This window comes from Sitodiplosis mosellana, unplaced genomic scaffold, assembly GCF_009176505.1.
Source record: "Sitodiplosis mosellana isolate CC-2019 unplaced genomic scaffold, AAFC_SMos_1.0 Smas_scaffold_2, whole genome shotgun sequence".
In the NCBI taxonomy this organism is placed as follows: Eukaryota; Metazoa; Arthropoda; class Insecta; order Diptera; family Cecidomyiidae; genus Sitodiplosis; species Sitodiplosis mosellana.
Genome location: NW_022595245.1, coordinates 7,655,416 through 7,680,087, shown reverse-complemented (window position 1 = coordinate 7,680,087; position 24,672 = coordinate 7,655,416). Strand labels below are relative to the sequence as shown.

The window sequence follows — 24,672 nt, the reverse complement described above, 5'->3', positions numbered from 1 at the left end:
ATTTAATTGTATAGTTGCTTGTAATGTAGATGGTGGCAAGAGAAGAGCTAGAGAGCAAGAAGATTTTTTGTTGCTCATTTTCCATTTGTTTTTTCTCATACCTCACTCCTCCGGGCCGAAACGTGCATTCTATGCGAAATTGGAATTAATTACCCGAATTTATTATGATGTTGTTCGCCTTGTTCATATTTGCTGTGCTGCTGTTATTCGTTTTGTATCATTGTCTCTCACTCTTGTGCGATTGAATGGAAAAGGGCTCAAGGAGGCAAAACCGAAAATGCTATTTTATGTCATCCTCGCCTGCAGACACCGTGTGTTTTTGATTATTCAACATATTTCCTGTATCTCGAAAGATCAATTATCGTTTTTTTTTTCTTTCGGCAAGAGTGAGCACCATAATAGATTGCCGAAATGCACGAGTGCGGCAGAGAGGGAGTGTGCGATTTGTGTATGCGAGAGAGCAACGTGTGCACATAACGATTTAGTTGATGCGAATACGATGAATGTAGTTGATGACGATAATGATTATTAGTATCAATATTAAATTGTTCACCAGGCCACCCAACAACACCGCCATATCTATCTCCAATCAATCTATCGCGCATCCATTGCTCTCAGTCACTAAACATTGGCTCTTGTCAGGCAACATTCCGTTTTGGAATCGTCAACTCGCACTCAATTTATGTGAGTAATCTTAACAGCGGATCGAATATTGCTACCACGTTTCGAAGATTTTTCTTTTTCTTCCTCTTAAACAACGTAAGGCGTACAGCTCTTCCGTTTAGCTCGTCAAATAAATTGGAATCGATTCACTTTCGACACTTTTTCCCTCCGATCGAGAGCGTGCAGAAAAAGTGTGAGGGTACAACGGCAACAGCCGCCAAGTCGTTAGTGTTAATATCAGTATGTTCTTTGTGTTTGACAACGTTTTTTTACACTCTCTCTCTCTCTTGCTCTCGCTGTTTTTGTCTTGGATTCATTTGCACGTACATTGCGTCTTCATTCTGTTCATTGTACATGTATCTAGCGCCTACACATTTACCAAAAAACACATTTAATAGACTGTACGTTTAACCCTTTATCACATTTCGGTTCCTAAAGTAACCAGATACGCCAGACGCTATAGCTATGAAACCACTGAATATTTTTACATTCTTGTTTGAAAACAAATGTAGGGAAATGAACTAGCTTTCATTTGATGTTTTACAGGCTACAATCGGCTGGCTGAATGGAAAGTTTTTTCTGTTCATGTACTGCTGTAAAAAAAAATGCAAAATTATAGCAGAATTCCACATTTTTCCTCCTCTTATCTTGTGGGTTTGTTCATTCTTTTCAATTGTCTGCATCATTCGGTTTATAAAATTTAAGTTTTTCAAGCTTTTATAGTGATTTGACACTTTTGACTCTTTTCCGATTTTCTCGACAAATACGCAATTTTTCACAAATCTAAGTATGAGGTCTTTCTCTATTTATCGTGGCACAAAACATATATCAAAATGATTCAAAAACAAAAAATTTTGCATCAAAGGGTTAATATTTAGGTAAGGCAAAATCAAATGCCAAATCTTCATTGTATCCTCTTATATCGTAATCGGCATTCTCCACCTCATCAGTAGTTTCTTGTGCTTGAAACATTTACAAAATGAAGAAAAAAAAATGGTGGAAGAAGAAGCGATAAATAAAGCCAGGCCGAATACACGTGGAAAGCTTCTAAGGAGCTTACAAAGATTACGAATTAAGTATGCATGAAGCAATGAGAAAAAAAAATAACTTTGATTCATTGAATACACTTCATTGTGCTCATTGAATGTGTTGAATGTTAAACGCGATATTATCGCCATTGTAATGGATGAGAAATGGAAAATCAACCATATTGATACGAGGCATTATACACACGCATACACACACAAATACGTGCAAACCTTAAAATTTTCACATCGATTATTATTTAACGTACTTGTGTACATTAAATTGTTCAAAATCGTCTTACATATGTATTATTCATTACGGTAGGCTGTCTTCAATCCAATGCAAAGCCATTCAATTCCACTTGTTATGCCACAAGATACAAATTCGGTTGCTTGGATTTTTCGTCAATCAACGACAACGATGTACACAATTGCCTATTTTATGTGTGTATAATTGAAACATCAGAAACACAATGACTCTGACGACTCTGACGACTCTGACGACTCGCCAACTCTTGCTTCGGGCGGTGAATGTGTTCGATTTTTGACTTTTGAACGCGAACATTGCCTGGCAAAAAGACAGAAAAACTTTCGTTGACGGTGGAACCATCGCAAAATACAAGAATAGCACAAGTGTGGCGTATGTTGAAGTTGATTTCCATTAGCAAATTGAAATACTTGAAGCTCTCTTCTCGCAATAACGAGTGAAACAAAAAGTTCCGTTTACCTTGTTTTGCGTTTTATTCTCTTCGGAGGGAATTCATCCGTTTTTCTTCTCCTTCTTTTGGAATTCAATGGGAAATTGTTTCCATAGTATCAATTCACATTTGAGCATGCTTTAAGTGTATCGATGTTGGAAGTACCATTCACTCTCATTTGATGCGAACAATATGGAACAGAAAAAACCGCACCAAAATCAAGCGGAGGCTTTCATATTTCGATGTTTTTGATTGGTTTTTGTTCTGGAGGCGAAATAAATATGTTGACGTTGCACAGCTATAATCCAGACCAATTGAAATGTTCACGTTTCCATTCATTGGTATCAATCTAAATGAGATCAATTTTGATTCATTCGCTTCTTTTGCCAATTAGATACAACTCTGATGCTAACAAAAGTAATTAAGTTCGATTTAAAAACATCTGAAACATTCATTACAAGAACATCGTACGCCGATCGACTTGTGATCGAATCAAGTTCAATATATAGAATAGCAAAATATGGAACACAAAATGAGAGAATTAACTTCATCAAGCTAACAAAAAAATGGCTTTTTCTTCCCTGTCCTTTAACCTACAGTCTCGTATAATCGAAGCCGGAAAAAAAATTTCTTTCCCACTTTTTTCTTTATTTACTTCGTCGTAGTCATGTCTTCTTGCGAAACAATGTATTAAAAGAATTCAATAAGAATGGCGCAATGGTTGGCGTTGCTAAACGTTGCTCCTTCTTGAACCTTTTGATCCCTCATAAAAAATTGTTTAGAGCCCAATCCGGATTTCAGTGAATGGTGAGTTTCGGGTATACATATAATATTCAATGGCCGCAAGGCAATAACGGCACGGATGAATTTTATTTGCATGTCATAAAATCAAATCAAATCACATTTCAACAAAAGACCCATTCGTTTTGTGTTCTGGACGTCAGCAAAATCCATAACTAGCTCTTAGACACTCTCATGAAATATGTATGTTTTTCTCCTCATCCTTCGGTGTGCAGTATTCCATTTCCGTTTGCATGTTCCGAAAACACACAAAGAAAGGAAAAAAGTGAGCTAGAGTGATAGGCAAAACTATGTTGGACATGTGAATTCAATTGGCTTTTGCAGCTGTTTCACGGTCCATTTTTCCTCACTTTACGACCGATTCATAATAGGATTTGATTTGAGACTTGGAGTTATTATCGGCCAGTGTCAGAAAATAAAATCCCATACACTACTACTTTGGGTAAGTAGCTTTCGACGAAGAAACAAAAAATGAGTCCAAATCCAATTTTTACATATTTGCAACTTGATTTGGTATTTTGCGCCGAATATTTCGTTTTTTTTCCATGGCAAACAATCAAACCGAATTTTGATTTCTTTGGAGAAAAACAAAAAGAAAATTGTACTCAGTTTGCATTTAAATATGTGTGTGTGTTTGTGGTTCGTGAAATCGGACGGGGAAATCGAACAACAAATTGCGTTATTATTTTGATAATGTGTTTGTGTGCGATGGCAAAAAGTTTCCTCCCAAGTATTGAAATGCTCCCGAGTAAAAATGCCAAGAAAACTTCGAGCAATTTATATTGGGGATGTGTATTGAGAGTCTGTCAATTGGAGAGTGGGAGTGGGAATTTGCTTCTGCAAAGCCACAAAGAATAAATAAAAACGATGAAAATATTTGCGATAGGAAACAGAGAGCAGAAGAAGAAGAAAATAAGTATTTAAATCAATAAGAAAAATGTTTCAAGTGCTGGGCAAGAAGGAAGAGAAAAAAACATGAATATATATTTCTCCAGCATTTGTTCTGTTTCCTTATCGCATTTCCCAGTTGCGTTGTCGTTTTTTCTGAATTTCTATGTCTTACATTATTCGCTTGTGCGGAACATTTCTTTTTCCTTTTTTCCCGCCATTCTTCCCATACGTATACCGTTATTGAACCGTATGCGGATTCTTTTCCCTCCGTTATTGGTCTTCTCTTTTTATTCTTAGCATTGAATTTGAATTTTATTTGCTTCGGAATATAAATGGTTTGTATCGGTGTCACAATCCACATAAAATACTTTCTTTCACTTTTCAACGGTCGCACTTTTCCACTTTTTTTTCAGTCGCTCTCTTCCTCTCACCCTGCCAACAACGTACCGATGATGTAATAATGCGAAAATGTGTGAAAAGAAAATACTTATTGTTTGGCACTGAACGAAATTCCACGCGAGCGCAAAACTCTGACGCCAACAACAGCTAAGACTTTGAAAGTCGTTTGAAAATTTATTAAAAAAATTTTTTTGTTCGTTCGCCTTCATGACTTTTCAACATCCAGCGAAGTGTGAACGGTAAAAAAGAAGAATGCATGAGTTTCTCTAACGGCGAGAGGGATAAAGAAAACAAAGAAACAAAAAAGTTCGCAGCAAAATCGTTTTCAATATTCAGAGTGGTGTAATAATTCCACTCATCGAATTTATTATATCAAACACAAAAAAAAGTGAAATTGAAGTTTTTTCATTCTCGGTACAGCGGGAAAAAGTATGGTTAAGCTTAAAGTGTATGTATAAATTTGGTTAATTTGGTTTGATTAATGAGCCATAAACAAGAACTCGATAGATGCACGTGTAATTAAGAGCCCGGTTTTCATTCGGTGCAAATTCAAATTTTACAATTGGAAAACTTTTATCGGTGGAATTGGCTGGCAGTTGAAATCCTTGCAGCGATTGGTATTTCTCAATGTCATAGCGATAGGTACCAAGATGCGTATCATTCGGTTCGTCTTCGTTTTCCATGCCGTAAACACTGAATACGCTTGGAGCGTTCAAAATGAATCCGTCGGGTGACATTTGTGGTAGAATGTGCTCAATTCCGACCGCATCGATGAACACATTTCTTATCAGTTTTATGATTATTTCGCCTGGGCCGGTGAAAGCAAAACATTCGCCAGGATGAATTGATGGTTGTATAACGCGATGAGCACCGTTTACAAAATATTTGCTGATACTATGGAATCCATAGATGCTGGACAACCATTGCGGAAATGGTGTCAACACTTTAGTTTTACCGACCGACAAAATCTGTGCACCAGCCGTTTGTAGCGCAAAATCAGGCCGACCACTGTGTCCCACTGTCTTATCGGGACTGATTTTTCGTTTGATTTCCTTCAGTTCGGTGATTAGTTTATCAACTGCGCCCATTGACGATGAATGCATCAGTTGTTGTTTGCGCACTTGTAACCGTAGTATTGCGTCTTCGGCCAAATGGCTTTTCTTGCCCGAATCCGATACGCGCGACAATTCATCCACGAACAAACGATGCTGGTATTCGACCATGTGAAGGCGATGCTTTGTTTCGTATTGCGCTAACGAGATTGTTATAAGAAGCCCCAGCAAAACGATGGACACACTCAATAGTGCCACTCTGGTCCAAAACCGATGCGGCACTAGCAATTGCTGATAAATTCCCATTTTATTCTTTTCTCTGGATAACTTTATTCGTGAAGATAAAATAAACCCGACCCAATGTTTGAACTGCTTACTTACGATTTAGTGTCAAATATGGAAGTATTTTTCATCGTTTACTGCGCTTCAAATGTCTCACATTCATTTTTATTGTCAACATTTTAGTTGCGACTTAGCAATGCTATTTGTGTGTGTGCTGTGTTTTTTTTTCTTGTCGGTTTACTGCCTGAGATTGAAACAGATAATTAGCCAGAATAGTTGTGTCGAAAATAGTCTTGAATGAATAACACAACAGCCATTGGAATAAATACGATTTCCATGAGAATTGCTAATGGGTGGATTTGGTCACAGCAACCATTTGCCAAATAGCCGAAAGCGACTATTGTTTTTATAGTGTTATCATCGAGTGAGCCTTGGATTTGGCTGACCTTCGTTTCGAATCGTCACACAATCGCACACACACACATTGTGTGCTCCTATGAAGTTTTGTGCTGGCGTAAGCTCGAAAATGGAACCGAATTAACAAAATCATCCACAAGAACATGTATATGTGTGTTGTTTGTTGGATTTGTGTGACATTTTACATTAGGGTGATGAAGCTTCTCTAATCAATAGAAATAACAGTAACAATCATAATAGCAAATTTTTCGCTCGTTGAAATATAACCACATTCCGTTTCTATTTACGCAATTTGATTCGCTTTCGTTCTCTGAAAGAGGGAGAGAGAGAGAGAGAGAGAGAGAGAGAGAGAGAGAGAGAGAGAGAGAGAGGGAGAGTCTCTGCGTCTTTCGTCCTCTTAAATTCGCCCAGCGAATTTCGTAATCGAAGTTTCAAACGATGAGCGCACGCACAAATAATCATTTCCAAATAAATAAATGAATAGTCCAATGGATTCGAATCTGTATTTTATTACAATCAATTTTTATGGATGTTGTTAAGTTCTCTTTCGAATTTATTCGGGAAAATGGGAATTTCGTTTGTTTGCTGTGCGTATGTGTATTGGCCTTATTAAGCAAAAGCAGCTCTCATCGCATATTTACGTGATTGTATCGTTATGATTGCTTTATGAAAAGGATTTAATCTCTCTTTCATGACGAAAAGGATTTAATCTCTCTTTCATGACTTTGCCCTTCCGCACGAAAAAAAAATTGCGTATATGTATGTGTGTCCATGTCCGTGTTCGATTATTATAGAATCAAACAAAACCATCATAATGAATACTTTGCGAAATGAGACATAGAATCAAGATAACCGATGAAAGGGAATTATTGGCTCTAGTTGGATGGCTAAAGTTTTACGATCCTACTTTCTCGCTCGCACTCGCATTCCATCAATGCAGTGCTTTTGCAGCAATCATCGCGATTCGTTTGTTAGATAATGCTATGCCATTTAGAATGCTTGCTTGCGCTCGCTCTCTTTCTAAGTTTGTGCTGTTTATGATTTCCTAAGCGCACACTTCGTCAATGGATTCGAGTCGACAAACACACAAACACACACAACGAAAACTGTGCATGGAAAGAGAAATGAAGACATTTTCGCATTCTTAGCGGATTAAGAATTATATTGCTTGGCATTTTATGAGCGAATATTGGATGGTTAGCAGAGCTCCTTTAAACATTGTCGCTTTGAATTAGCCGTATCAAAACACACCACTCTCTCTCTCTCTCTCTCTCTCACACACACACACATACAAACAAGCATTCACTGGTCATGGCCATTGCCTCGCATAAAACAGCATTATTTATTCACCCATTTTTCCCCCGCTCATTCGTCCCAACCACCACCACTTCCTCCATTTTATTACGTTCCCAACTAAATTGTTTTTGTTTGCTACTTTTCCTCACAGGAGCAAAACCGTACATTAGATTCGGTAACAAACAGCATTCTTTTCGTTTGGCATCGCTTCTGGTTCTGTTTACGTAAGAATGGAAAACAATGTGGAGATTCTTTAGCAATGGAAATTCACTCAGACGTTCTCTCTTGCGCGCGCTCTCCATCTCCATCTCCATCTCGCATTGCAATGAACGCGTCAAAAGCAGAAATTTGTGAAACATTGCGCGTCGCAACACCAAAATATTGCTGCTATTTAATTTATATTTGGCAAGCACACAAACACTATTTGAACACTGTGTGACACATTTACATTCGGTGCCAAGTCTCTCGCGAGTACAAACGCGAACCTCGAACGGAACAAAATAGCGAAAATGCCACATATCCACTCGCACTGGGCAAATAGACATTGCCACCGAAGTGATGGTTACATTTTTACCTCTCGCACTAGCTCGCTCGCTGGCTCGCCCAATTCAAATAAAAACAAAATACACTTCGCTATCATGAAATGTAAACGAGAACAGAAAAAAAAACATATTATCTCGCAAGACGTGTAAATGTAGCAAAGTGTCGGGTAAATTGCGTTTACGTCACGAACAATGAAAATGCTTGTCGCCTTTTAAAAGACCCCATGTCTCTCTCTCTCTCTCTCTCTCTCTCTCATTCTCGACATGATTTTTTTTCTCACTTCTTCTTCTTCTTCTCGCACAGAGCCACAGCAAATGTTCTCGAATTGTTTATCCCTTTTCGCTTCTCACACACTGCATGTTTGTATGGATGTGGTTTTGTTGCCTTCAGATGACACATTTTCATGTGGTATTTGATATAATACCCATTCATTAAGTGGTTTTTCCGCACTTGTGTTGAGACAATTAGGGTTTTCGTTACGAAACATATTCCGCAACATTAAGGACGACCAGCAATGGTCGACAAACGAAGAGCATTAACGGACACTTTTGGAAATGTTCTTTTTGTTATTTGAAACAGTGAAAACGAATGCGTGTAAATAGACAGTGACTGTAGCTAGTTTGGGCAAATTTCCGGCAAACAAAGCCTAATCACCGAATTTGAAATTCCATCAATTTCGACCAAATCAATTGGATCGTTTCCAAATGAATTGCCTAAATGAAAATCCTGCAGAAATTAAACAAAATTTGACCATCTAAAATGGATGGGCTTAGTGAAGCTCCCTCCATTAATGCCAAATCAATCGTTTACCATTTTAATTAAAATCTCATTGATGCGAACAGTTTACCCAAAATGGTATTTATTTTATACAAATTTTAATTTGCAGTTGTGGTTTGTTTGTTTTTTTTTTCTCATTTGTTGATGATGATCCTTAACAAAAGCCCGAATCGAAATTGATTTCGCTCAATTCCGTTTGTATTACAGCTGAAAAACTCGAAATGGCTTAATGTTATTTGAGTGCCGGCAAACAAAATACATACTATCAATTTAGATTTAACGAATTCAATGGAAATCGATCGGGAGGAAATGAAGAGCGAAAAAAAAAAATTGCGATGCACTTTATATATTGGCCATTGGAGTATTGCCTACACTGTGTAAACTATTTAAATTGACAAATGAAACGGAACATGGCTTGCACACGCTCTTGAAATTACTAATTCACTATATTTTGAATAATTAAATGCATTTCATTACACAGCGAAGAGACCGATTGTGGGATACAAAAAACAAACACCATCGCGTGCACACGCCACGAACAATACGATTGGTTAATGTCAATTCAATTAACCAAATGCAATTTAAAATGCAAATAAATGTTTAAAGAACGGACTTCGTTCGGTCGCATTCCCTTGCATGATTCTGATTCGATCGTGTCAATGTTTTCCTATTTGATCAGGTATACATTTTATCCAAAAATCGTGTTGGCACTGTGGTTGCCTTTCTCCAAAAAAAAACCAACAATGTTATTATAAGCTTAACATCTGAAAATTGGTTTTCACACAATAGGAAATATTTCGATATTTTGCAAAGAATGGACTGAATGTTGGCTTTTGCTCAAAATGAATTTCACTTGTGAAATACGAATGGCTGTAGCGAATGCTTTGTAAATGGTGAAATGTGCTCACGTACCATTTGAAACCAATCTTTTTGCTTCTTTTTATTTTTCTCTTCTCTTCTCATTTTCCTCTCGCTTATTCTCTCACACACTCACTCTGTGCAAACTCATTTAATTGTTTGAGTCAATGCAACGGACAATCTCGCTCATTGAATTCCCTCAACTTTGGCAACGATTTCGCGTTGATGCTTCAAAGAAATAAAAATAAAACGGGAGGAAAAAAATTCCCCGAGCTTTTCTGTGATGTGTTCAAAGTTTTAAGCGCGTATTTACTTTGACTGACAATAAAAGTGAGCTCTCGCCGAAGACTACAAAGTCAAAGTCGTTCGAATTTGATTCGATCAATTAAATTTTTAATCAAATAACAATTAAAATGTAGAACGGTCGTAATGACTGTTGTACGTGCGCGCATTCGGACCCGATATGTTCGCGCGAGCAAAGATTCCACATCTTGGGGAAATTCACTTAATTAGAAACCGTTTTGCTTTCATTTGATGGAATGATATGCTTTTTGTATGTGCTGAAGATAAGACGAATCGTCAACAAAGGCAAAATTACAGATAGACATGATGCCATCACATTAGAAGTGTGCCAATCGACACAACGAAAAGGCTAAAGTTCTCAAATTGTCTGAGTGAAGACTCAAAGTAAGAAGGAAAAGTCGTTCGCTTTCAACCAATCGACTTTTCGACGAATTCTAACGGCAGTGGACTTTATTTCGCATCTAACTTGAAAGTAAAATTACTGTTCCGCTTCTAGGATTGCACGCCTTTAATTAGTTTAAAATGCCAATGAACATGCAGTTGTGTGTGGGCGCGGGGCTGATGAAAAGCGATTAAGGAACTTGGTTTATCTGGAAAGCATTCTACCAAGAATAAAACCATGGTGGGAACAAAATGAATTGTATTTACATGATATCAAGATCATTTTTTCCATTCAATTAGATAAGTTATATAATCTAAATGTGTCATTGTACAGACGGAATCTGCACAATATGTTGACTCTCAAAAATTGAATTGATGGCAACATTATTGAGAAGCTAGCTCCTGGAAAAATCGTTCAATTCGGTTTTTTCGAACGAAATTCTTGGCGATTCGATGGAAATTGCGTCTTTGTTTTTCACTATGAAATGAACGAAACGCAATTTACATAAAATATGTGAACGTTGCATTGTGAGAGACACACGATTACGACCCCACGCGACCGACAGCTTGCGATTTAATGTACATCCGATGCTTAAAATTGAGTTTGAAACTTTTTGTTTGCCAAGTAAATGTGCGATCCACATTGTGGATATACAGTTTTGGTTTGCTCTTCAATCACCTTGTGCTTAATAAAAAAAACGAAATTCTGACATAATTCCCAATCTCAAGTTCGTATTCTCGTCTCACCCTTGCTCTTCGCAACGCCTCCACATCCACCATTATTATTATCGCTCCGAATGGCAGACAGAGGCTATAATGTATAGTATGTGTGAAAAGTATACCTTTGCATCGTTTGCCGTCTGAGCAAATAAAATATTATTATGTAATTCCGTTTTGCTTTTCATTTCTCTCTCTCTCTCTCTCTTGCTCTCTCTGGCGTGTCTTTGAAACGGGCAAACATACCCCGCCATTAAAAGGAATTTATCACCAAAGCGAATTTATTATGTCTGCAATGAAAAATGTTACATTCGGTTGCCATTTTCCATTTCCATTTCGAATTTCTAACTTATAAAGTGTATGCATTACATAGATATTATGAGAAATGGAATTCGTTCAGCTATTTCATTTTGCAATCCCTCACCTCCCTCTCCCTCCTTTTTTTTCTAGCGCACAAATGTGCAGAGATCATAAAATGCTGTGTCTCAAAAGTCGTGACAGACGTTTTGCTGATTGTCTTCGCGATGTTACTGGCGTACGTTGCATCGTAAATGCTCGGCGAAGTAACGATGTTCCATGTTCTTCATGTGTATGTGTGGCTGTGTGTGCACCAGTAAATACGATTATTGCGGCAAATAGCCGTAAGTTTTTGATTCTCAATTCTACATCATTCGAATGGTAGCAAAACTAAAAGAATGGCAATAAAATTTTATGCGGTTATCGATTCCAATAACTATTTTAATCTTATGCTGCCTGATTACAAATCGCTTTCGAATCTTTTTCTCGTTGTTTGCCAACTTTTCAATCGATTCGATGTTTGGATTCGTTTGGAAATAAGAAGAAAGAAAAATGCACAAGAAATGCGTTCTTGATGTACCTGAAAGCGTCAAACTTGACGGTGTTTAAGTGATTTTTAATGTAGAATAATGTGAAATGTAGAAACGGTGTTACTTTCAGGTGGTTTTAATACCCGCGTGTGTGGAGGTAAATTTCGGTAGCAAACTTGATGGTTGAACCATCAAAAAAGTCATATAGAAAAATGATTTACTTTAATAATAAAGTGTTAAAAATTTCCCGTGCTCACATCATAAAAATGTACGTGATTTCAAGGCTTTACGCTTGGCAACATCTCGAACGAGTTTAGCGCATTTTATTTACAAGTCGGTCGTAAAATGACCACAATTTTTTCCAGGTGATGCTTAATTAAGGGCGGAATTCGGGAAAATTCATTTAGTTTTGATGTGATCGGTGTATTTAGAATACTAGATTCTAGAATTCTATATGTCCTTGTGTACTGAGCATGGATTTTTTTTACAAAAAAGTTGCTTTTTGACTGACTTTCAGCAGAGATCAGCATGGGGAGGGTAGTTTTGTGGATTTTGAATGGCTGATGAAAAGCCAAAACAAACTTCCAGCAGCAAAAATATCCAATGACAATAGACCATTGTTATAACGAAAATGTATTCAAATACGAAATATTTCAAACATCGCAAATGTTTGTTCGGCTTTTTGAACAATTTTTTACCTCGCGCAAAAAGAGTAAACATCACATTTTTGTTCAACATTCCACATTGACAATGACTTGCGGACTGCGCAAATGCATTAATCATGTAATTATTTTCAATATACCTTTTCACTAGCCCTTTCATGTATGAACAAAACGATAGAGAAACAAAAACTCGTTTTCACAAATAATCCAAATAATTTGTGAATAGCATTCCAATTCAGAACCACATTTCCATGGCAATAATTTTGATGAGGAAAATTTGCAAGCGAAAACAAAAAAAATCAGTCGCATTTACACAGCTAAATAATCTAGGTATATTCCCAACACTGTCGCACATTTTATATATAAATTGCTGCGGTGCAACAATAAACAGAAAACCTTTTTTTTTGCTGCTGCAATATTAACAAAAGCGTAATGTTCGCATTTGGTTTTGGTGGTCGGGTCATTATTCGATGTCAGCGTGCATTTTATTGACATTTTGAAATTGAAATGAAGATTCATCGACTGTGCCATTTATATCAAATGAATAATCTAAATGGATTCTAAATGTGAAGCTGAACGTTCACGTATTTTGATTCAATGGGATATTGAATCGTAATGGAAAAATGAAAATTGACACGGTACATTTTGGCTAAACAGAAACAATATCGATGGTTGAACCGCGCGGTGTGCAATTCATATAAAAAATTCAAAATCATAAAAATGCGATTGCAATGCTCGTGTTGAAGCGCATCAGTGCAAAGCAAAATGGGTTTTCTTGGTTTTATCTCACCGAGTAAACATGATTAAATGATATCTAAACATCATTGACATTTACTTTTGGATACATCAATTCGATTTGCTACTCCGTCGAATGTTGTACATGTCTCGATGCGGAACATGCGATCATCCATTTTCAAAGAAGCATCATCCATTTAAAAAGAAACAGACAAGTCAATGGTTGAAATGAACAATGAACAAGCACATCTGACTTGTCCATTTACCGTAGTCAATTTTGAAATGAGCTTTTTTCGTTTGACGCAAACATCGGGTATTTATGTTTCGATTGGTGGAAAAATGCTTGAAAATATTTCGATTGGAAAATTCCGCTTGGATTTGCTGCAGCATTTTTTTTAAATGTTCGTTCATCAGATAATTCGTGGAGCATAAAGTTCGTTTTTTGGGGGTTTTGGAAAATGAATTGCACGGCCAATGCGTGCTAATTACGGGATGTTCGTTGAACATTGAGTAAATAATGTGCGTGTAAGTGCATGCAAACGTACAAATGAATTATAGCATGAAATTAGCAGAAAACCAGTAGTTTGCAACTTGTTGTCGGGCAATGTACGTACACTACACACACATACCGTTGTATACCACCAATCACAGCTACATGCATACTACATATATACGGTTTGTTAAAGCTTAATTAAATTGACGTGGGAATGGTGAAAATGTTTTTCTCCATACTTTTCCTCTCTCTCGTTCATTCGCTCAGATTCTCCGATCAGTGTAAAATTCGATATTTTTTCTTGCCAATCCGATTTTCCTCCCAATTATAAGATCGAATGGTGTTCAATTCATTTTTATGTCATGAATTTTTTAACATTTGAAACGTGAAGTAAACCTCTGATTTCTGTTATTGAACGAATTGTTTTCAGTGTTTTTTTTTTTCTCGCTTGTTCATAAATTAATAAATCGCTGCTGGATTTATCATTAATATACATTGAATAATGACCCATTAAGCTATGCAGTAGATGAGCGAGCCAACGAACGAACGAGTTTCGCAGGAACACAAAAAAATTAAATGGTAATGCAAATTAATAACTGTGCGTGATTGAGATGCGGACTTTGCATTTGGAAAAAGTAATTTGCCACTCGGCAACTGGTTTGGTTGACCAGCACCAAATTACCTTCATCTATTAAATGCTACATAATAATCAATAATGGGCCGTTTAAACTCAAAAATGAAAATGCATTAATCGTAGGTGCGTCTGTTTTCAGAGAAAAAAAAACCGTGTACGCCACATTTACCAAATCGACTACCGTTTTCAATTTGGATGTGTATTTGTATGCTCCCTAAAAGTGTTCGAATCATTTCGGCAGCAGCACTTTTGCATTGGAATGCTTTTCTTGTGTATCAAAAATATGCATGTTAAACTGGACATGCAGAGAATTTAAACGCTACAAAAGCACAGATAAAGAGCTTAAATAAGAATTGACTTACCGTAGTGGGTAGATTGAGTTCATGTGTTTCGTTGCCACGCCAAACGGTTGATTCCGATGGTAGTGGTGTTTGCATGTCACATTCAGTTTCAAAGTAGAAGCCTTCAAAGCCACGCCGACCGAATGGCTTCTGTTTGAGGCCAAAGTTCATGGCACGTGATTTAGTTTGCATAGTTGAAGTTGATAGAGGCGCAACTGTTGCAGTAGAAGTGGCTGCTGCTGCTGTTTCTGTTTCAACTGGACTTTGTGTAATCGACTTTATCGAATTTAGTGATGACGAATGTTTGTCTGGATTGCTCTCAGTTGAGCTAATTGTATCAATCAAAGCCGGAGTAGCAGCAGATGGTTCTTTTGATGTGGTCTGATTTTGTTTGACCACCACATCGGATGGATGTACTTCCACCGGCAATGTAGTAGTAGTCGATGATGCAATCGGGCTTGGTGTTGGTGTTACTGTTGGTGACTGTTGGTTGGCATCCGTGTAATTAGTTTTAATGGATTCGGATGGTTTTTGACTGATCGGATCATCGTGAATAATGTACAAGTGCATGTTTGTTGATGGTTTGGCTGTAGCAGCATCCGTGCCATTCATTTTATCTGCACTTGTGTTTGTATTGAGGTGACTCTCTTTGATGATTTGCTCACGGTCTCTCTGCATTCGCTCCAATTCAGTTTTATCGATTGTACCATTGCTGCCACTGTTAACATTAATGAAGAGAATTTTCCGTTCGGCTGGATTCATTGGCTCTAGTGTCGATAAAATTTGATTTTCTTTTTTCGCTGTATCGCTTCCATGAGCACCAGAACTGCTCTCTGCACCTCCGTTCGACTCGTGCTCAATGAGGTCATCAGCTTTATTATTTTTACCAGCCGTTTGACTTTTTGATGAGTTTGCATTATTGTTGGTTTGCTTGTTTGCAATGCTTTTATTTGGATTTACCGTTGTTTCGCTGCTTGTTCCGTCTTTGCCGTGATAAAACTTGGCATTTGGAATGTCAGCATCCAATTTCCGTTCTTCGTCCGATTGTGAGATAATGTTTTCGTCGATGGATTTTGTGATTGCCGGCTCTGGTAGGCTGCTCGCTCTGTTCTTGTTTCCGTCATACGGCATGAACCGTTTTCGAAATGTCGGATCGAACTTTTTCACCCTGCGCTCAATATATCCCATCGGGTTTATCGGATGGTTAATTGTAATAGGTTGTTGCTGCTGCTGCTGCTGTTGCTGCGGCAACGGCAGCGGCTGTTGTATGTTTGTCATACTTGATTCCCGAAAGCTTTGCTCGATTTTACTGACCATATCGTCCTTCAATTGTAATTCCGATGTAAAATCGGTGACTTTGTCGTTATTCGGGCCATTTGCACGCTCAACTGGGCCCACGTAATCGTCATCATCGCCTGGGCCAATGATTTTTACATCGTCCTTTGATGCGCTCATGCCCGGCTCATCAATTAGTTCAATTTCGATTTTTGTTGTTGGAATGTTGTTTTCGATTGAATTAAATGCTCCATTGACTTTGGTGTGCTGCTGCTGCTGCTGCTCTTGCTTTTGGTGGTCGACATTTGCATCACCTTCGTTTCCGAATTGGATTGAATTTTCCTGCTCATTTCCATCGTCGATTATATTGAATCGAGCGTCTGAAATTATCGGCTGATCGCCGCCGCCACTTTTTTCGATGCCAACGAAGCGATTTTTTTCCTCAATTAGTTTTTCATTCGATTCACGAATAATTGAGCTGAAATCTTCCAATTTCGATGGATACAAGTCAGCGATGTTAATTTGTCCACTTGGATGTGACGATGCAAATGATGGCAAATGCACGGCATCGTCGTCTTTTTCATTGAGTTTTTGTTTCTCGTCAAACACTCGTTTTGCATCCGTATTTGCTTGGCCATTGTTGAATTCGTCGGTGATGATTTCAGCGATTTTGATTCGGTACAAACCGTTCTCCAATTTTTGTTCGACGTGCATGCCATTTGAGCTAATTGACAATTGCTTGTGTTCGTTATTATTTCTAACGGATGACTGCTCGCCGTTTTGTGTCAATTTTACCGGAGCCATTGTTGTTGTCCATTGCAAATGTGCACCGGGTATGGCATCGTCGTTGTCGTCGACGGCATTGCTTCTGGGAACGTTTGCTGAACTTTTTTCGTTTGCATCGATTCGGGTGGCAACGGTTGACGCAACGTTCTCTTGTTTGTTTTCAGCATGTTCCGTTGATTTTGGCGTCAGTGTGTCTGCTACTGCTGGCAATGGTGCCGCAAAAACTTTTGTCCGTTCATTTGAAACTTTATCGTTTCGATCCGGATCACTTTCCAATGTTAAAATTGGCAACGAAGACGCCACTGCTTGTTGAACATTGATTTTACTCGCGGCACCGACTTTTTCATTCAATGGTATGGGCTTTTCCGTGGCTGGTGTTGCAATTTCAACCGTAAACGAGCGAATGCCAAAACTTATAGTTTCATCATTGTTCTCTTTATCGACGTCAGCTTCTTCACTACGAAATGTAATGCTTGTGATTCTCGCCTCCGTCAGGTTGGTCTTTGTCTCCGATGTTTCGCTTAGCGAAAGTTTTGATGCCAACGATTCCGTGCTCTTTGTGTCTGTGTGCACCGCCTCGACGACATCCACCTTTGTTGTGACTTCTGTAGTCGATGCAAAATTAGTTGAATTTAATTCCACGCTATTAACACCTGCAGTGTTTATACAACCCAGTATCAGTGCAACTGAAAATACTTCTTTAAATCGTTGGAAAGCCATTTTTTCTTTTGTTTTATTGTTTTTATTTTTCCTTTTTCGCTTTTCACTATTTTTTTTCTTCTTTCTCGTCGAATTCGATTCGTTCGGTGTGATATAGTACACACCGCGGTTTAGAAGAGAGAAATAACCTTAGTCGCCGATGCTTACTGTGTGTGTGTATATCTCTCGTTACCGTTTTGTCACACTATAACTTTAGCACTTTTCCGCGTTAGCGAATTGTTTATTTGTCTTTTGTGTGTGTATGTGTGTGGTAGAGATAGAAAAGGTTCTGCTTCGGTTTTCCTAGCTGTTTTCTCGGTTTCAAGTGTTTTGTTTACGGCTTGATTTTGAATTGCGTTTGTTTGACTTTGTTTTTGTCTCTTACTCACTTTGTCCCATTGCTGTTCTCTTTTCTTCAATTAAATTTTTTTTTCTCTCTCTCCCGTTCCCTTCTTTTCACAAGAGAGATGGCATGAAAAACATCTTCTTTATCACTACAGCTGCAGGCTCTTGGAAAGGATGTCGAAAGCACAATGGAGAGGGATCGTGCGGTGAAGCAAGATGAAAATGCATTTATTCCAAACAAAATGGATTTCAAAGAAAAACTGCGACACAAACACAAATACACACACTCACAGAGAGAGAGAAAGAGCGTGAAGAAGAGCGAATGATGTAAGGTCGACTTCACTAATCACGACCGGATTTCTTTGTCTTTTGCAATTCTCGTCTCACTCTCTCTGTGTCGACTTTCTGCCGCTTCTTTTTTTATTCCGTTTTCTTTGAGTCTATTTGATTCATTCATCCGTTTATCATTTTCCGTACGGTTGCCTGAGCATTTGTACCCGCGCCGTGTAACTTTTTACCAGATTACAAACGCTGAAGATGGCAAGTGGTTATAAGTGTTATTGTCTCGAAGTCTGTGTGTACACATGCAAAAGAAACCTGATGGATTTACGTTTTTCACAACTCCGTAGCGTAGGAAAAGAAATGACTGTTGTTGTTGTTGTTGTTCTGGTAGTTCGGTGTGTGCTGGCGCACTGTAGATGAAAACAGATGTCGGGCTATTCGTAGAGACAATGCGTTTTGTCGAGCTTGTAATCCAAACGGACGACAATGGATGGAATTGTCTGCAAAGAAAGAAGAAGAAAAATTTGAGGGTGTGAGCTAGAAAAACAAAACACATACACACAGTACACACGTATACGTAAATAATAAAGAGATAAAAACAAACACACAAAATGAATGGCACTCGCTGGCAACGATGGCAACGACTTTTGAACATGGATACAACAACAAAAACAACTCTCATTTCTTTCTCTCTATTTAGTTAATTCATTCGACAACAAAACGAAGCAATAAATGCTCATTTTTCTCTCTTGACAATATATTTGCTCAATTTACTGCACAAACAAACCCACGTATAATGATACATTTTGCACAGTGCATTGTGCTCATCTGATGATGCAGCTACCGACCTCTTCGGTTGAAACAGCTTGTGCACGAGCGTTTGCCATTTTTTTTCTTCGAAAAGTGGACAATGACCAAACTACTTAAAATTCAGTATATACAGCATATAAATTGGTATACGTTCACATATAAATCGACACATAAAAAGTCACAGACGTATAATATGTGTGTGTGTGTGTGTGTGTGTGTGTGATTTGAAATGGTGTTTTGGATCTCGTTAGAGCCATTCCATTGAATTCACTTCGTTTCTAATTAAGAAAGTTGATATATAATTTGACGACGGAAGCGTTTGAACATCATTTCAATTAATTTTATTGCCATATCCAAACGCTTAACGCCGGAACCAAAGCAGATTCATCTTCTTTTTGCACATATATTCCACCAAAAACGTGCATTTCAAATGTTGATATCGTTCTAATTGGTCGATTTAATAAATTCACTGTTTACTTTTTGAATGGAATACTGAACAGAAGGCAAACAACATGTCGGGCACACAGTTTAAAAAGAAAACTTTGATCCCAAACCGTGTATATTTCATCGAGATTTTGGCTTGGTTTCGTCTGTTCGCAACACATCAAGTGATAAAGCATCTGAAAATAGCTATGTGAATCCTCAAAAATCGCATGGAAATGACGGGAAAAAGTTGAGTAATACGGTCATGAAAGTGCTGAATTTCTCGTTTGTTGTTCATCAACTCTTACCATTTTCACTAAAATATTCGTGACTTATTTTCACATTCAATTCTGGAGATATTTTGAAATGCGAAAATAATTTTAGCGTTGATATAAGCGCTGTGTGTGTGTGTCTGCGGATTTGAGAAAGTTTCTGTTGGAAAATGGCATTCACTTGTCTGAGCTTTTCAAAAGGAAGTTGAATCGCTCTCCTTCGAGAAATGTACGACGAACCGTTGATGCCGGCTTTCAGAAAATTTATCTATTGCGAAGCTTTAGATAAACTCATCAACGAAATTAAGATAAAGTCTCGTTAAAAATACCGTTTTGAATGACTGCATGTTTTGTGTTTGCCGTTTTTAATTCAAAAATCAATTTTCGGATTGTCGGGCAAATTATTCGGAAGCCTAATGTATGCGCCGCACTGAAAATTGTCCTAAAACCGTACCAAAAACAGTATATGAAACACCGAATTTGCTGCGATAAACATGGCGAAAAATTATCCAACGAATATTCCTCTACCTATATCATATCTTTCGGTTGTCGTAAAATGTGTGCGAAAACAAAGCCTCATAAAGTGTGGCACACACAGAACAGCAAATGACATACACACGTATAAAAACCGACTCCACTCGGTCTATTCGCATAACGGCAGCGCATAGCACACATAACCATATAAATTTGTTTTCGAGTCTCTTCAACGTAATCCCATCTACTTAATAATAATTAATTACTCGAAACTTTTCGTTGCTGATGTCGTCCCTTTTTTCCCATCCGTGCGAAAATGGTTGCACGAATTTCGTGTGTGTGTGTATGTGTTTGGGTTGCAGGCATGTGATGGAAGAGCAAGAGAGCAAATGAGTGCCACTATATCGTTCGCATCTATCTATATCATGCATGGATTTTTGGATATGGTGCGTTTATTAAAATCACGCGATGTGAGAAGCGCATGTATGTCAATAAGTTTATTTTTGAGGGGGTCGTTGGGATTGACGTAAACACAAGCGACTCATGCTCGCAATTTTCATCCCATACTCATGCTCTGCTCTGCTCGGCGCTCGGCGAACTACCTTTGTATGTTATCCATAATCAACGTTCATGAATATTTGCACGTCTCCCGACACATTGGTCGCAGCTCAAATCGGTTGTACGGTCGACGGTTTTGCACTGGATTTTTGCCGATGTTTATTAATGCCAAACATACCTCACAGTCTCAGTTGCGGCTGTTTGTTACCAATGTGCACACACGCACCGACGATTCTTTGAAGATTCCCATCGACGATAGCGTTTACAAATAGTCAAAAACTAATGGAAATCATCTAGAATGTATCGAACAATATACATCACGTTTGAAATATATGTGAGCTTGCCTGCGATCTCTCTCACGGTCTCTCTGTCCCTCGAAATGTGATTGGTTTGATTAGTTGATACTTATGGCGAATATAACACACGGCCGTGAGACTCATATGCAAAAGGTAATTTCCAGTGGATGGTTTTCTGGGCCATTTCGGTTTGATGTTGTTATGCGATGAGATGATTCTATAATTGTCTTTTTCAAACATTTTCATTTTGATGGCTTTTGTCAATTTGCTAAATGTGGAAATCTTCATCGTATTGGCACACACACACAGAGAGAGAGAGAGAAAGAGACGTTGTTGCGAGTTGGTCGATTTTCGGGCACGTACAGAACACATTCCAACAGTCTCCAAAGTATTGCACCGAAATATGTATGCTATGCTCTAGCAGCCACGAAAAACATTCCCGAGATTCTTAGCGTCGTTTTGAAATTAAAACGTAATTTTCGGTGTGTCTGTCTGCATGCAAGAGGGTCAAATGGATAAACGTTGTTCCCGTCGGCCGTTGCATCGAAACAATGTTGAATATTCCAAATATAATATCTGAATATTAAATATAATAATTGTAATTCACATGAAATTGATTATTATTCAACGAGCGATCTCATTTGGAAGAAAATACAAGCAATTCTCGTTTTCCCCCAACGAATGGTCATTGTCAAAGATATCAATGTGAACATAAACATTTATATGGAAAACATTATTATTCCATTTCTAAAATGATCGACAATTTCCGCTCAATTGTGTATATAAAGAGACTTTATTTTGCTTGATTCAATTGTTAGATTGTATCCAATATGTTTGGCCATAATTCGAATTTGTTGTTTCTCAAGGGATGACATTGTCAATTTAAAAACGACAAGATCATGAATAAAATATTCAAAAGCCACAATAGTTTCATTGATTGACCACAACAGCAGACGAGAATAATTCATGTCAACATTTTGGCCCCGAACAAAACTCAATCAATTAGGAATTTCTTTGAACCTGGATTAAATGCGGAAATTTAATATCAAATGCATTTGATTCAGCTTGAAAATGGTTTAATGATGCAACCGAAAGATTTTTATTGGAAAATTCTCATCTGAAATATTGGATATTCATTGGGTTTGTTGATAGTTCTTTGATTGTTGAATTGCGTTGCTAGTTTTGAATTTCACTGCGTTCCACATGTACATATGCACCGTTAACCAAAATTCGACAACATCGACGTCGACGACGACGACGATGGCAACAAACTTTGACAAACATTGGTGATAGCTGTAAGCAAGCATGCACTTAACACTGCACCAATGCAATGTACAATGTGATTTTCATTCTTTTATTGCAGATATTTCCCAAGCAAGATATCGATTCAGTTTGCTTCAACTTAAGAATCGAGCTGGTGTGCTGTGATAAAACGGATAAAATTCGATGTGTAATTTACACTTGGTGTACAGCGTTAGCTACTGCAACCGCTTGTCAACAATAAACCGTTGTACTAAGTCATTGGATTTTATGGGAACCGGGAGAAGAAAAAAGGCAGTGAGTAAAGAACAAGAGAGCTAGAGCCATAGCAAGAAGCAGTGGAGGATAAAACTTTATTGCTGGCAATGAAGGGAGCACAGTTTTGCGTATCTTGTGTGTGTGTGTGTGTGTATTACATAAATTTCAGGCACTTTGTTCGCAATTGGATAAGATAAAGCGCGTAGGGAGAAAGCGCGAGCACAACGAGCAAGTAGTACATAAATTGGCAGCAATTCGAACCATGAGTTCATACACATTTTAGTTTTACGACCGCATATATAAATCTCAGCACTTGGAATGTGTGTCGCTGTGTATGTGTATGTGGCTGTTTGGTATCGTCTCATCAAGATAACAGCGCGTGAGAGAACGAGCGAGCAAGTGAGCAAAATGTACAATGCTAACGCTTTGATTGCTGTAAAACGTTAGAAAACATTCGTCTTCCTTACGAACACGTTATGTCGTTTGAAATTACAAAACGGAATTAAAAATGCACATGCTGCAAAGAAAGAATGCAATCAATTCTCTAATGTTGGTAAACACCATCGAAGAATATCAGGTGCAGTACTCTGCACTCTACTTCTCTGTGGCGCGCACACACACACACACACACTGCCAAATTGATCGAAGTGTAATTCCATTAAAATGCATCTTGGTGTGTATTTGAATGTATCGAGCTATCAAACTTATTGGTAGATCAATTTAGCCCATTCAATTTTATGTCATATTTGCCTTCGACTGAATTAACATAAAACGTAGATTGGCATGGCACAAGAGAGAGAGAGAGAGAGAGAGAGAGAAAGAGGGAGAGAGGGAGTTGGAGCTTCTAATGAAAACACTTGTTTCTGCCGTGTCGTTGGCATTTATCTATATCGCATTGAATTTCCATATCGATTCGAAGCTTTAAATCGAAGTGTGTAGAGTTACATCAATAATGCATGAATGCGTATGCTTTATCATCACCATGTGTGGTGTGTTCGTTCAGTATTAAACGTACCCCAAAAACTCACTCTTCTGCACAAAGCTCTATCTCTCACACTTTCATTCTCTCTCCCTGTGTGTGTGTCTCATTTTACCATCGAACGCAATTCACTCCAACATCGAATCGCTCCAATCATGATTCTTGTTTTTCTATTAAAATGTGCAATGTTACTCCTGGGAATGTTTATACACAGACTCACTCATTCAGTACCAAGTATATTTATTATGCTTATCACTATGCATACGAAGCGAAGCATTTCACTCTGTATATCGATCAACGTAACTGAATCTCTCACATTCTCTCTATCTATCGACTGGTATTTGCGCAAATACGAAATTAAATATTATTTCATATCTCGAAATTGAAAATGCTCAACGCATAAGTCAGTTTCATAACTTAATCAATCCACGCTCGCGTCGTGCAATACGATTCAACGCACACAAAATGCATGACTACATTTATTGCTAAATCGAAAATTCCAATCTTCCAACAGAAGTTTATCCATTGCATTGACTCCATTGCTCTGAATTATGGAATGATTTAATAATCGGCGTGATCATTTGCATCGTCGATTTTGTTTATACGGAAAATAATTTGGTTATGTTGTTTGAAAAGGCAATTTATTAATTGAAAATTAATATGAGTTCGATAAAACAATGCCCAAGAGGATATTTAGATCCAAATTTAATAAATGGGACTTTTGGCAATATTTATATGTGTAGAGCGAGAGATAGCAGTGGAAATTCGATAAATTAGAGATTGGTTTGGTCAAGTAGAGAAATAATTGGTCGGTGATGGAATGACGTCAACCCATCGGATTGTTAAAAAGCTGTAAATCATTGCTTTTGGACGAAAACGATTATGGATGGTATGCAATCTCCGTAACATTATCGGAACACATGTTATGCAACTAATCACGCGTAACCAGATCCATAATTTGGACTAACATGTCTTTTAATTGATGAAGGGCACGTATAAACCAAACACTTACACGCACCCATCCAATATGCTCGATATTTATTAAGTCTCAACGCAAAATTCGCTATAAATCAGTCCGTTTAAATGTCGCTCATGGCTTTTGAATTGCTCACACCGACAGACGAAGAATTATGGGCAAAACTTTGTGTTTAAACTCAATA

General features: G+C 37.9%; 2 protein-coding genes across 3 annotated transcripts in view; both read right to left on the bottom strand.

The window, feature by feature from the left end:
* LOC129565474 (dual specificity protein kinase splB) overlaps window positions 1–24,672 on the bottom strand; it is a 118,253-nt gene that overhangs the window by 77,813 nt on the left and 15,768 nt on the right. For both annotated transcript variants that reach the window (XM_055440423.1, XM_055440425.1), the window contains exon 2: window positions 14,817–18,682. In XM_055440423.1, the coding sequence (XP_055296398.1) occupies window positions 14,817–17,576 (2,760 nt within the window). In that variant the 5' untranslated portion in view covers window positions 17,577–18,682. The remainder of the gene's footprint in view (window positions 1–14,816; window positions 18,683–24,672) is intronic.
* LOC129565476 (SUN domain-containing protein 3) lies at window positions 4,868–5,926 on the bottom strand. Its single transcript, XM_055440427.1, has one exon. The coding sequence runs from the start codon at window positions 5,833–5,835 to the stop codon at window positions 4,942–4,944; it is 894 nt and encodes a 297-aa protein (XP_055296402.1). The 5' UTR covers window positions 5,836–5,926; the 3' UTR covers window positions 4,868–4,941.

Excerpts from the sequence above, each read along its gene's own strand:
- LOC129565476 (XM_055440427.1), bottom strand. The coding sequence starts at position 5,835 with ATGGGAATTTATCAGCAATTGCTAGTGCCGCATCGGTTTTGGACCAGA.